Consider the following 14,358-nt stretch of genomic DNA (forward strand, 5'->3'; position numbering starts at 1 on the left):
TTCACCATCTCTTTAAAGGCCGATGACGTAACGGCAATCCAACAGAGCTTCACAGACCGCCACCAGGCACCATCTTGAAATCTGTTCATTTGTTTTAAAATTAGTTGTTTTTTTACTTTTTGGTTGGCATTCCAAAAACGATAGACTAGTGTTTCTGGGCTGCCGACACAACATAAACCGTATCTAAACAAGGAAATAAGAGCAAAATTTTCGTTCCGGACCTGGACGTGGGTTGTGTTTCAGAGACATATGAGGAGTTGACGGAGTCATGTAAAACCGTGACAAAGTCTGTTGCCTGCCTTTGCCCAGACACAGGCTAAGGAACTGCAATTATCTGCCCAAATTTTGGGGTAAACAGTGTCATTGCAAGCCGAACAGTTTAACTCTATTGAGGCAACAGTCAAGGCCTTCCATAAACATTTTGGCAAATCGTGTTAGTTTAAGCAGACTGAATAGCTTCAATTAGTTGGTGCCCACAGTGCTGTGAATAGATATACAGTAGTGGACAAACCTAATCAAGTAACGGTGACCTCATCCAAGATGCCTTCTCTCTTCCCTCTTCACCTCTCTAATCTTTTCTCTTGATCCCCTCTTTCCCCATCCCCAGCCTGGAACTGGCTTGCCCCCAATCGACGGTGTGGTTAATAAGTTCCAGGCTTCCTTTCTCTTCAACACTTCTCTCTCTCTCTCCAATTAGTTGGGGGAAAAAATACAGGGGCAGTAAAACTGGCTACCATTGGTGGTGTGGGCCTACATTTGAAGGAAACTAATCTTCCCCCAGTTCACCAAGACCAGCAGTTCTATTGTCTCGTAAATATTGGGGGTTTGCATGCTAATCCAAAGAGAAGCATCTGGTACATCCCAGCAAAGTACCGATAATTACTTCAAACCATTTAGGGGTTTCCTAACGTGAATCTTTGACTGAAATTTGAACCCCCAAACTGCGGAAATGCAGTCCAGCAGAAACATACTAGGCAGTACCTAGTATGTTTCTGCAAAGAGCTGGCAAAAACGGGATAGTCCATGTTAAACGTTGCTTGATGGTATGCCTGCCTAATAAAGAAAAAAACACAGATAAGCCAGCCTTCAACCTAATGGCCCGATTTGACTAAATGCCTAGTTCCACTCAATCAGAGTGAATTAATATTAGAAACTTGTCACAACCCCAGGCTAGTTTAACGGTACACAGCACATTCTAGTAAACAGACTACCATAAAAATCTGACAGATGCCCCACCACCGAAAAATAACCCACCCCAATTGTTGGCTGGATTTGCTATTTTCTTTTGAACACAGAAAAGGTAGCCTGATCCATATTTTCACCCAATTTTTTCTCAATTTTAGGTGGGCTATTTCCCGGAATATTACGGTAGTATATCATGTGGCAGGGACAACGGACACTCCAGTTCAGTGTACATATTGCAGATTTATTCATAAAAAAAGGTTTACAATCATACAATCGTACTCTCAAGAACGAAAGAATTACACGCACAAAAAAACGAGGCAATCATTCTAGCAGTAGTGTGGTAACCAGAATTAGGCAGCTCTAATCTCATACACAGAAAACAGGAGGGTTAAAACGAAAGGACTTCCACAAATAACCATCTCAATTTCTTCCTGAACAAAAAAAAATGTGCTGCAACATTTTTTTTAAATTTTTATTTAAAACCGTTTAGGCCAACTTTGTGGCTTTCTTTCGCCAAACGACCTCTCCGAGCCAAGTGTAGTGAACTACTCTGGCCGTCGGCTAAGCTAAAAAAAAGAAAAAAAAGAACAATCAACAGCTTCCTACAAAATAACCTCCGACAGTTTTGACTGGTTCCAGTAGAGATACAAGCGGAAAAGTTCCACAATAAACCGAAATACAAAAAGAAAGAAGCTTATAGCTACCGGCGCCAGTCAAATGGTCTGTATGTACATGAGGGAGGGAACAAAAAAAAAAAAAAAACATGGGGTCCCTCCTCCACTTTTTTCCCCACAAAAAAATTTAAAAATGTGGCATTAAAAAAAACAACAAAGAAAAACGCCACTGAAGCAACCTAACAGTCTCGTCAGTCCGTCGCACGTGCCACGCCGCTGCACTTGGGTGCTACCACCGCGCGGAACCGAGGCGTGCCCCGAGAATGAGAAGCGTGCGACAGGGCCGCTCCTGCCGAAGAAACAACGAGGAAGCAGACAGCGCCCGCGTGCCCTAGCAGCAGCCCTGGGACCGAGGCTTCTGCTCCCCGGTGAGCTTGATCTGGTCCGGGAACTCGTTGTAGAGCTCCACCTCGGTCTCCTGGGCCAGGGCGTTCTTGGCCACCGTCTGGAACGCCTGCTCCACGTTCAGGGCCTCCTTGGCGCTTGTCTCGAAGTACGGGATGCCGTTCTTGGACTGACACCAGCCCTGGGCCCGCTTGGTCGACACCTGCGCGACGGGGGGCGCACCTTGGGATTGCCGCGTCCGAGGGTACTTCAACTCCCGAGGACGGTTCGCACGCTCTCGACCACTTACGATCGAGCGCATCGAAACTTCTTGGGGCCTCTTACGACAAAAGGACATGCTGGTGCCATCTATCGGTTAGCCGTAGAACACTTGCCATTGCTGTACATTCCCCCTTTTTTTTTTCTTGCGCAATATTCTTCCCTTTTTGACTCAAAAACCTTTTGACAAAGTCGAACAACCATTTCTCATACAGTAGGTTTGAGCGATCTCGCAAATACCGCAAAACCTTCGCTTCGGCAAAATATAGTTCCAGGGTCACCTCATAGACGGCACCAACGAGTCCTTCTCGTCGCAAAAAACTGCGAGAACTCTGTCGTAAGTCAATGCAAGTGTGTGAACGCACCTTTGAAGTTTAAATAAAAAAATCTAGAGTGCAGGTTCAGTAGTGCATACCTGCCAACCTGTGGACTTTCAAATTCGTAAAAGTTCCGCGGCCGCGGTGGGGGGGGGGGGGGGGGGGGTTACGCGCAGCGATGTGCAGCTTAATGTCAGCCTGGCCAGCGTGCGAAACGCTTGCATCACACGTGCACGTGCTACAGAATCCAAACTTCTCGCTTTTTGGGCGGCACGAAGCACGGAAATTTCGACGTGTAGGACTTCAGGAACACCTCAAAGTACCTCATTTGAGGTTTGGAGCTCGGCATTGCGCCGCGAAGCCACAATGACCAGGAGAATGCTAGTTACACGTGCAACAAACACAGACGCCGTACTTCTTGCCTCGAAACTGGCCGAAACGACGAGGCCAACAACGTCTGAACACGCCAAACCAACGTGCACCTGCACACCGCCGAACACACAAAGGCTTTGAGCTTTGGATTAGTTTTCGATCCGTGGCCACCGGATAGACGGATAGTAAAAACCACGACGCTGCTGTGGACGGTACCTATCGTCCTCTTGTGGCGGTGCAAGATACCGCCAACAACGGAGTTAAAAAAAAGAAAAAAAATTTGAAAAATATGTTTTTCGGAAGATTTGAAGCAAGATTCGTAAAATTGTAAAATTAGTCCCAATTCATACATTTTACGAAAAATTCGGAAGAGTTGGCAGGTATGTAACTAGGTTCCTAGGAAATTGGGGTTCCCCAGGGTTCCCTCAAATTCCCTCAACCATCCCTACCTCCAGTAAAGTGTTTTATAGTTCGAGCACAGCAGCTGGAGACTCCCTATTTTGCGAGCTATTTAAGATGTCCGTAGGCTTCTGGGCTAGTTTACTGCATCAAAGCCTGGACCAGGATGCGTTGCTTGGCGGTAAGTCTAGCAACATGGGGGTTCCTCGAGATCCAAAAATTTGAAGAACTCCCGATCTAGGAAAAATGGGTTATCTTCCCGAGCGTTTCGGAATGGTGGGCCAGAGGGACGGGCTATCGGCGACGCTTTAATGTATGCGGGACAGCTGCGAAATCACTCACAAAGTCAGTATCTGGTCTGGTTTCTGGTGTACAAGCAGGTTCAGCACCAGAAATGGGAGATCCCTTCCTTCCGACCTTTCCGAGTCGCACAGCCCCATTTTTACGTCCTTTCCGGTCTAACCAGTCTAACCAAATGGGGGGCCCTTCTCCCCACCACCCATCGTTGGGAGTGAGTGGCAGTACGCCGATTCGCTCCATAAAAACGTGCTTCCGCAACTCGAAATCATCCCGTCGCACCCTCATTTCTGGAATGTATTCAACTGCACTACAACTGGTTTTTAAGCCACTTATGACTGCTCACATCCGGCTGCGTTTCAAGAGTCTCAAGCTGCTCAAAAACCAGTTGCAACGCAGTCGCAGTCAAACCAATTATTTGAAGTAGCCTCGAGATTTATTTTAGCTTGCCTGATTGCCATTATTTTATCTTACATGCCTCTTTGCTCATTGATTGGCATACAGCAACAGAACGGCATCTTCCTAGCAACGCTTGGGCACAGACAGGAACAGTGTTGCCGAATCGTGGGAAATTTCTAACCTTGTGTAGGAAGCTTGACACTAAGGGGTAAAGATAAACTTAATTTGAACGCATGTAAAATATAAATTTTTAGACCCAAACATCTCTCATTTTACATGCGTTCGAGTTTAGTTCCGCGTTGTCCCGTGAAGCTATGTTTGTGAGAAATTCCCCACGATACGGCAACACTGGACAGGAACGCGAGTGATAAAAACTAGGGGTGTCGCGAACTTTTGTCGAACCAGTTCGACAAAAGTTCGGGGTTCGACGAACCTTCGAACTTTTCACCAAATTCGACCGGTTCGACTTTGTGGACAGTGTGGCCAGACCTTGATACAAGCATGTCTAGGTTTGGAGAATTTTTTTTTTAAGAAAAGGGTTATTTTATTTTATAAACAGTTGCAATTTAAAGAAACTAATTCTAATCACTGAAGAGGTTAATAACTTAATTGTTTTGTACTGTATTAAGTGAAATAACCAATCAGCGCTGCCCTTAATTTATTTCTTAGCCATCACCATTCAATCCGAAGCCAACTGGCCAGCCTGTCGCGCATGCGCACATGAGTCGAACCTTAATACAAGGTTCGTCGAATATTCTACTAAAAGTTCGAAAAAGTCGAACCTGGTCGAACTCGAACCTCGGCCGGTTCGCGACACCCCCAATAAAAACTGTTGGCACGATGGCGGCCAACAGCAGGCCGATCCGATGTACCCGCACGTCCCGCATCGGGTGCGCATTGCTGCACTGAATTTACGAGGGCAGCTTATCTGAAAACAAAACCTGAAGTACACTTCCCTGCACTGCACCACCCTTTTCAACCCAACGCGGGCTGGTACGGGTAAACCGAATGAGCTCAAGGTTTGCCACCAGAACGTGCCAGACCGGCCGAGAATGTCGGGCACACCCCAGCAAAGGACAAACTACGGAGAGGACCACCCACCCCCCGGTTGTCCAGGTCCACCTTGTTGCCAATGACGACGAAGGGGAAGTTTTCGGGGTCCCTGGGAGATGCCTGAATGAGGAACTCGTCCCGCCACGACTCCAGGGCCTTGAAGCTGGCCGGCACCGTCACGTCGAAGACCAGCACGCAGCAGTCAGCGCCCCGGTAGAAGGCCACGCCCAGCGACTGGAACCGCTCCTGGCCCGCAGTGTCCCAGATCTGCAGCAACGGGCAGTCCCTTACAGACAATTGCAAGAATGGCACCCCACTGGTGCCCCATGCCTGCAAGCATGTGCAGTGTGTGCATGAACGCAGCATTGGCAAACTTTAAAGGGAAGCAACAACACTTCTGAAAAAAACAAGATAGAGGTTGATTCTAGTGCAGTTTATTCCAGTGAAAAAAAAAATTTTTTTTTTCACTTTTGTTGATATGAACATAAGAACTGACCAGTACAAGACGGCGACCCACAAGCCCCTCGATTGAATTTCCACAATCAGAAGGCTTTAGGGCAAAACGCGTGCCAAGGGATTGATTGGACCAGATTCCGAAACAAATGCTTACACAGCCGCAGTATCTAATTTGCGCATGGTGTTCTATCCCCATCTCAAACGTACAGGCCCCGCATATCCTCCACTAGGTAGCACCTTCAACTTCATCCGGCTTAAAAAGGTAGTCAGTTGCTTGGTATAGATGCCATACACAGAGACAATGGTTCTCAAAGATGCCAGACTGAATTTCGAAAAGGATCTATTGGCCGGGAGTGCCCCTCGTCAGCAGACACATACTCCTAGAGCAAACCGAGCCGCCCATGCCTCACAAGCAGTTCGAAAGTGGTTCACGGTTCTTAGCACTATTACAAAGAAAGTTTCCCTGGCACGGCTTGCAAAGCAATCTAGTGACATGCCTCTGCCACTGAACGACATCGAAACAAACCCTGCCGAGTGCAGAAAGCCTCTCGGTCGCCACGTCGGCTGCTTGGCGGGAATGCCTACATCGCTTGGTGGGACTCCTCTGTCTTTGCGAATGTTCTGACAGCTCAAACCAACTCCACATATTCGCGTTATCTCTCCTTTCGCTGGAGTAGTCTTCTACACCATCAAACAAAGACTTGGCACTCTTTCAAGTCATTTTCTGTCCCCCCCTCTCATATTGTCGCAATGTATTCCCGCTTCAAAACTCTAGCGAAAGTCGTGCGACTGGTCTCGTGTTGGGAAAGAAGCAGCAGTGGGAGAATCCTAACTCGCACGACACGAGTGACTAGGGATGGAGCCCCGCCAAAATGAGCCCATGTTCAATCGTGGCAAACTTCTCCCAATCGCTTAACATGCTCCGTCACTTCGAGCGGGTCAAGTCACGTGGCTCTGCAGGCAGCAGGCCGACTAGGGGTCCACCAGCGGCGCACAATTTTGAATATATACCCGCGAGCGCATGAAGCGCTTCAAATCCGTGAGGGGAACAAACTGCTAAACCCATACTCAGCTCCTTCAAACTGTATCCCATTGCAGGTTAAGTAAGGTGGGACCAAGCTCCCCCTGAAAAGCCCCCTACTCTTTGCACTTCGAAAATGTTTTGAACGGTCTTTGTTTTTTGTTTTTCTTACTTTTATCCACATTTCTCACAGGAAAAACTAATCACTGCATGCACAAACACTCGGCCGTGGAAATGACAGATTGATTAGCAGTGTCTTCAATTCGCTTTAGGGGGAAATGCACAAATGAGCGTGCGAGGGTCGTGATTATCTCATGAACTCCATAAATGTAATTCGCCTCACACTGTAACTTTATCAGCACGGCCCATTACAACGAGATTATCTCGCTCGGCTTAAATCTATGTTGAGGCTACGTCGGACTTTGAGGTCATTTGCACCGCCGGTGAACAGACTGCTCCCAAAAACCCACGGCGCCCGGAACTAACTCAACTACCCGAGCTGGTACGAACTGTGCACGGCAAACGCAGAGCCACCTGGGTCTTGCGCAAGGAACCGTGCCGAAGGCACGCCACCGCCCCGTGCTCACCTGCATGGTGACCAGCCGGTCCTCCACCATCACCTCCTTGGTGAGGAAGTCTGCTCCAATGGTCGCCTTGTACTGGTTGCTGAACTTCTTGTTCACATACTGGTTCATCAGGGATGTCTTGCCCACCCTGGGGATGTGGAAAGGCAGGTTGCAACGGCGTCGGCACCCGAACAAAGAACGGAGCTCGTAGTGCCCCCGGGACGTCGCCAAAATCTTCAGTGCCCGGCTAAACGACGCTTTGGCACCTTCAACCGGTGCGTCTGTCGTGTCCCCCATTTCTGGTCCCTAGAGATCCACTCAATGTCACATTTGGGTCATGCTTCTGTTTGCCGCGATCCAGACGGTCGCGCGGCAGACGATATGGATGCAGCAGACACCCGTTCTGCTGTACCGACATTTGCGCTTGTCTGTACCCTTTGCCGCAATTTCTGCCATCAATCAACTGCCAGGATCGCAACATCAGACGGCACGACACGCCGGCTGCTGAGACGTAATTTGACGACGCCTTCGGATTGCTTTCGACGCACGGAGAGTATTGGACACCAAAATGTACCAGTCGGAGATGCATCACACACGCCGCAACAACGCCCCTTGGGGTGGATTGACACTCACCCACTCTCCCCGAGGATGATCACCTTGAGTAGCACCTTCTTCCTAGACGACATGGTGCCGCTCTCGACCTGCACACAACGGGCCGGGGCGTCACCGCATGCAAGGAGGCCACCCACAGACGCACGCGGCATCCGTGTCGCGACGGACCGAACGAAGAACTCGTTACGGGCCGTCCGTCGACACTAAGCTAAACAACGCTCGTTCAAACGTCACCGAAGAAAACTGCAGAAGGCATTCTCAAAATTAGATGCAAAATTAAAAGAAGGCTTTACGAGATTTCCTTCAAGAGTGCTTTTAGAACATTGCTTTCAATTGGGATAAAAAAATAAAATAGACCTAAAAAACAAACTTTGATCACACCTCAAGCGAGGACAGCCAGTTACGCTTTTCCGTTCATATCAAAGCCAAAGAATAGAACCACTAGTGAGACAGAGAGGCCTACGTGGATTGACCATTGACCTTTTAGAAAATTTGAAGGTTTTACGTGCCAAACCAACGGCGGGCATCTGGCACGCCCCAGCGGAGGACTGAGGATTAATTTCGACCACCTGGGGATCTTTTGACGTGCAACCGAAAGCTCGGTTACACGGCGTCTTCTCCGCAATAAGCCTCCGTCATATTGCGGGCACCTCGGCCGGGATTCGAACCCGCCACATGGGGATCCGTAGGCCGACGCTCTCGCCTCGGAGCCACCGAGGTGGCTTTGACCTTTTAGAAATATTTAAACCGGGAAAGAAGGGCGGATCAATTGGAACAGTTTGCACGGGCCCTCTATGCTATCATTTCTTTTCCACCGAATTCAAAAGGCCTAAAACTTTGTCATGAGAAGTGCACACTGACGAGGTCTGCTGGCGACCTCATCAGTGTGCACACCCCCACTAACTTTGAAAAGCTTAAATTTAAAGGGGAGGGATGTAAATGCTTCTGGGCTAGGTGGCACAAGCTACCACACAACAGAAAGGGTGTAGCCACAACCAACCATCTATCCCCGAAAATGTCGAGGGACTACGTAAGGCCCCTCAACATGTTTAGACAAGGGACCGCATTGCTGTCCGCTTTTGTAAACTGAAGTTTTGCCAGTGACGTCTTCAGCCTCTATTTGTTTGTAGGACTTCTTAAGGCCCTCACCTGATATGACAACAAGAATAAAAAATGGCACCGCCACCACCATGTGCTGGCATTTTCTTAATACAGCAAGAGAGCAAGCACGCCGTCGTTCCCGTTGCTCGATTCACTCAAAAATAAACCAAACTCAACATGTCTAAGAAAAAAATTCTTAATAGGACATTTTTGGCTTTCCTGGCGATTTTTTTACAGCAGCAGCCTGAGAAAATACTTGTATTTCAATGGTGACACTTCCCAAATGTGACAATCCCGAGCTCATGGCTTTATCATTAGTAGAAGCTCCTGCTCAGCAAGAGTTCTGCAGCCGAGATGCGTCCTTAAACGAAGAGATCACACTTGCAGCGTAGTAGCAGGATTGTCATACAGGTGATTAAGATGACAAGAAGCTGGGAAGCAAAAATTGAAACAAACCACTAGGCAAATTAATACAGAACAGTATAAGCCATGTCAATGAGTTATACAGGCAGAGCTATGTTTCTGGCAGAAATGAAGCAGCGGCACGAGATCATTATGGTGCATGCCGTTTCTAGTGCTCGAGACATGGAGACTGCGACTCAGCCGGTCGCCTGCGGGCTGCGTGTTTGAAACCTACCAGTCGTAGCACAGCCCAACTACAATACGCGAGCCCAGAAATAATGCAGAATCAAATAAGTGAGCTCAGCTTCACTGCTCCTTTCCAAACAACGGTCTACCGTGGAAGATCTCCAACTAACTTAGCCCCATCCTCTCAGTTACTGCATGGCACTTGTTTTAAATGAAGGTGCTATAACAAGCATGTTTTGTTCACGTCCAAAGCTTCAATTCGAAAAACATTCAATGGGCATATTGAAAGAAAACACTCCGTAATGTAATTCAAACCGACTACCAGAATATATGAGACCTTGTATTTCTGCATTATATTGTTGCTGGAGCTACAGATGGTCTGTTTAGTGCCCTTCATGTTCTGGATATTTCGGGCAAAAAGTTACTTTGTTTCTAGCCGTAGGTCAGAGGGTGGCCTCCCATGGCAACCCTTTGACAGAATCACTGTATTCCACACTTCAAACAGACTCAATAATCTCATTGCACATCAACGCTTATAGTGATCACCGTTTTGCACTTGGCATTGGTTTACATCACGAGGCATGTGCTTCAAAGCACCCTTATAACCTATAAGACAAGGCTAGTCTTAGAGAATGTGTCCAACGGTATCGAAGACGAACCTTGCTGGTCAGGACACGTTGTGTCTGAACTCGGGGCCGACGGGGGGCGTCGTTTAACGCTGATCTGGAGAGTGGACCAACCAGGCAAACAAGAAGAGTTGCTCAATCGTGCCCAATCAACTCAACGAGAGCGGAAACCAGGCTTCTGTGCTCCTTACGAGTCCGAAACGACCAACAAAACCGGGCACCGCAATCCAACGAATCTCACACACCCCGACCTCGGCGCGTATCGCGATGCGCGAACACCGCTGACTAAACTCGGTCAGCAGCGAGCGTTGATCAGCTCAATACTAGCCAACGGAACCGAGCTAGGGTCGAAGTCCGCACGGCGAACCGCTTCAACTAATCGCCGAGACAAAGAACAAAGACTCCAAGGCGCACGCAACACACGCTAGTCACTCGTCCCGAAGTGACGCAAGGTCTCTGTCCGCCACCCCCTTTCCAGCTCACAGCTGACAAACTATCACCACCCTTGCTAGGGGGGAGGGTGACTTCATAGTGGGGGGAGGCGTCAATCACTTCCGCCGCACGCGAACGGACCTCGGTGTGACCGGCGGGACAAAGGAAAGCATCTTCCGAGGGATTTGAGGATACCACTGGCTGTCTCCAGTGGCGCAGTTCCTCTAGGGTCTGGACAGCTGATTATGGTCCGTCACCGAGACTGGCAAACGTCCTCGCTTTCTTGATTACGCGGGCTATAGACAACCGACGCTGCTCCTCGCTAGAAGGCGACGGATTTCGCGAGCTTCTCGACAACGCAGCGCATCACAAACACGAAGTGTGCGGCCAAAGTCCAGCATGTTGACGCGGAAAACTCGCCAGCAGTTGTGGGCAGCATTTTGTTTTTTTTTTTTCTTTTTTTTTCTTTAGGCTTAAAGGGTCTAAGGAATGAGTGGGAATGCCCCTTACCTTGACGCCGTTTAAATAAATAAAAGGCGAGCGAGCTGGAGATACAGCGCAACGACTGGTCTGACTCAAATCCCAGCGAGAAACTGCGGTTTCAGCTCCGCAAAAGAACTAGCCACACGCACGACTACGCTCGCGAAAGGCAACACGGACTTGGACAAGATGGTGGCGAAGATTTTCGATCACGGGATCAGGGACGTAATAATCACGTGACTTCCAATTGACAACTGATTACGTCACGGGCGACAGTAGTTGCAGTACTCAACGTTATAAAAATCTGCTTAAAAATTAAAAAAACAAATTAAAAAAAGTTATAGCTTCTCGCAGTTGTTCGTAGAAGCTTTAATAAAAACGAAAACATGCAGGTGTCGCTAACGGGGACCAACTTGGTCAACCTGGTGACTAAAAATGTCTTGTGACTGGTTGATTGCAGAGCCAGAGCCTGAGCGGAACAAAACGAACGTTGCAGCGAAACAGGCACCTGCCATACATTCATTTATGGAAGGCCTTCATTTATTCATGTGCCACCGCCAGAATCGCGGTAATTTGCTTGAACGTTTGTTTTTTGTGAAAACCATACAAATGCAATAATGTACTCATCAATTAAAAGCACTGACAATGTGAAACAACCTCCAACCATTCCAAAGTGTTTAGTTGTACATCTTTAGTTTGTCTGAAATTGGACGTACCTGTAAACTGGGCTGCTAACATTGTTATCGCGTCTGCTGCACAGAAATGACGGCAGAGCAAACTCTTCAGGGAAAAAAATCGATATTTTCTCGTTTTTTCATTCTTTTGCCCGTCTGAGTCGTCGCTTGCTGCTGCCCAAGCTTGTCGACAGTACACGCCTGTGCCTTGAAGACATCCCCGTAACAATCATCAGAAAAAAAGAAAAAAACTTGTCGATGAACGTGAGCGTTGATCGATCCTCAAATCACTTTTCGCGATGATCTGCGCGTCGGATCAGTCACCGAGCTGGGCAAACGCAGGCTTTCGACGTAAACGCACGCGGGCGTCGATAGACATGTCCTTTACGGCGTGCCGAGTTTGAAGCTCGCTTGGACGGCCCGTCAAGATGTACCCGTTGTTCGAGACGGCCAGGTTGTTTTCCCTGGGCCCTACGCGGCGAGATCGCCGTCCCACCATCGTACTGTCGGCGTTCGGCGAAAACGCTCGTGGATACGTCCTGGTACTGTCCTGCAGCAACGGTAAGAGCCCCGGTTGCACGCGTGTTCAGGAACGGCGTGCCTGCACTCGGCCGATGAGCCAGAACAACCCGTCGAGTGTTTTATGAGCCAATCCTAAACCAAACCAAATTAGACGTCCGTTCTTGTGCCTTCGAGGTATGGTGACACTGGTTTACAGTGCAGACGATAAATTTATCCGGTGCAGTACCAGTAATCTAACGTGCACCGCGCAGTAGTGAAACACGACCGCGTCTGCTTCTTTTCCAGGGGTTGTGGTGACGTCAAAACGCCCTAGCTCTGATTGGCTGTGGTTTAAGGATAGTGGGTAGACCTCAAGGCAGCTAGCTTTGAGGTCTACCCACTATCCTTCGATTGGAGCCAAACAGAGCTCTACGTTTTTTTGAGGTCACCGGAACTCTTGCGCAAGAAGTAGACGACTGGCTCTCTGCATTAGATTGAGACGAAAAGTGGGATTGAGCCCAGGATCCCTGGGTTCTGCAGCAAAGTTAACTTTCATTCCACATGGGCTGCGGCACATTAACACACTCGGCCACCGACCACCTCCCAATGAGCCAACTTCTGCTTGGCACGACTAAGTTAATCTTTCATTCCCCGTGTATTACCTGGATGTACACGGGAAATAAAGTGGTTGTACATCCTAGGATGTACAGCCATCCTACTGAGGACAATTAATTGCCGTAATCATGCATCGTGCGTTTTTTACCACTGACAACTAGTATTGTGCTACTGTGTTGATATATATATATAATTTCTTTTGCTGGTCCTGCTTTTTTTAATGCCTTCGGGCCTTCAGGGTACACTAAATAAAGGAATAAATAAACTTGTTGAGTGTAATCATCATCATACGCACATTGAACCGACACATTAAATGTACGCATTTTGAGTCTACCCTCTCCTAGCTGTATTTACACTTCCCTCTCTCATGCCACAGTGCAAGTCTTAGTTATGAGGCCGTACCCTAAAGGTTGGTTCACACAGAACCTTTTTCTTACGTTACAAAGCTTACGTACACTTGCATTCAGGTACAATCTCGAGCCACCTACCACATCCGTGCTTCCTACGAAACATCGCAAGCAGTTAAAAACGTGGTGCAACGATATTCAGTCAGAATGTTTTTCACTTTACACGAGCTTACTGGCACTAGTGGGACTCAAGGATACTCACACGCAATGCCACTGGCCAAGAAACTTCTTTGTTGCGGTGTAATTTTAAGGACAACAGCAAACGTTTTCATTCAGTCTCTTCTTCGCAAAATTTGATGGCGTAGCTGGGCGTTCGCAGTATCGCCCAGTGACGATATTGAATGTAGCTCGTAGAGTAAACCCCAGCATTGCATGAGCACTCAATTTTGGCTCGTGATAATCAATAGCTCGACAAGCTTTCGGGTAGTGGCCCGTGTTCAATTGCTGCAAGGACGACAGTAACCGAACCATAACAGTGTCTGGAACTCGGCACGTGTCCTGTGCCTTGCCAACCCCGAGCGCATGGCTATGATCAACATTTACCGCATATAGTCGGCTCCAGCTCATGTGGCCGCTTGTTCTGGCCGTGAAATGAGGGGGTGAACGCTGCTCATTTAGAGCGCAGCTCTTAGGCACTCGTTCCCGTGTTTCGCGGCGTCGCCGTCAGCATAACCGCGCTCGTTGGATTATGAGATGTCACGGACCTATACACCAAATCAATTCCTTGCTAAATTTAGCAAAGAAACTGAATTGGTGTGTAGGTCTGTGACGTCCCATAATGAAACACTGCACATTCAGTTTCCCCCCTATATTTAGCGGTAAAACTGACATCACATGACCTCAACAACAATTCAGTTTCCCCACTAAATTTAGCAGGGAATTGAATCGGTGTTGAGGTCACGTGACATACATTTTCCCGCTAAATCTAGCGGAGAAACTGAATTTGTTTCATAGGTGACGTGGCACGAAGTCATGCGACG

At 48.2% G+C, this 14,358-nt stretch overlaps 2 protein-coding genes across 4 annotated transcripts in view; one reads left to right on the forward strand and one right to left on the reverse strand.

Annotated features, from left to right (window-relative positions):
• Positions 1-1,405: 1,405 nt before the first annotated feature.
• Positions 1,406-11,432, reverse strand: LOC8040663 (ras-related protein rab7). Of its 3 annotated transcripts, XM_029971711.4 has the most exons (6): positions 11,212-11,406; positions 10,303-10,366; positions 7,976-8,043; positions 7,364-7,490; positions 5,348-5,566; positions 1,406-2,406 (listed from the first exon to the last, which is right to left on the reverse strand). In XM_029971711.4, the coding sequence occupies exons 3-6, from the start codon at positions 8,026-8,028 to the stop codon at positions 2,191-2,193; spliced, it is 615 nt and encodes a 204-aa protein (XP_029827571.1). In that variant the 5' UTR covers positions 8,029-8,043; positions 10,303-10,366; positions 11,212-11,406; the 3' UTR covers positions 1,406-2,190. The 3 variants fall into 3 exon arrangements, with proteins under 3 accessions (XP_029827571.1, XP_002401040.1, XP_040354698.1); XM_002400996.4 differs by lacking the exon at positions 10,303-10,366 and having other exon boundaries at positions 11,212-11,432; XM_040498764.1 differs by lacking the exon at positions 10,303-10,366 and having other exon boundaries at positions 7,364-8,043; positions 11,212-11,396.
• Positions 11,433-11,790: 358 nt separating this feature from the next.
• Positions 11,791-14,358, forward strand: part of LOC115325638 — a 59,592-nt gene continuing 57,024 nt past the window's right edge. The window contains exon 1 of the mRNA XM_029986353.4: positions 11,791-12,416. Within this exon, the coding sequence (XP_029842213.2) occupies positions 12,284-12,416 (133 nt within the window). The 5' untranslated portion in view covers positions 11,791-12,283. The remainder of the gene's footprint in view (positions 12,417-14,358) is intronic.

Source organism: Ixodes scapularis, unplaced genomic scaffold (assembly GCF_016920785.2).
Source record: "Ixodes scapularis isolate PalLabHiFi unplaced genomic scaffold, ASM1692078v2 PGA_scaffold8__174_contigs__length_109621045, whole genome shotgun sequence".
NCBI classification, from domain to species: domain Eukaryota; kingdom Metazoa; phylum Arthropoda; class Arachnida; order Ixodida; family Ixodidae; genus Ixodes; species Ixodes scapularis.

Coding starts and splice junctions, on each gene's coding strand:
- LOC8040663 (XM_040498764.1), bottom strand. CDS start 7,639: ATGGGGGACACGACAGACGCACCGGTTGAAGGTGCCAAAGCGTCGTTT. Junction 5,567..7,363: donor ACCGGCTGGTCACCATGCAG/GTGAGCACGGGG, acceptor CCGTTGCTGCAG/ATCTGGGACACTGCGGGCCA. Junction 2,407..5,347: donor TGGACCTGGACAACCGGGGG/GTGGGTGGTCCT, acceptor CCCGTCGCGCAG/GTGTCGACCAAGCGGGCCCA.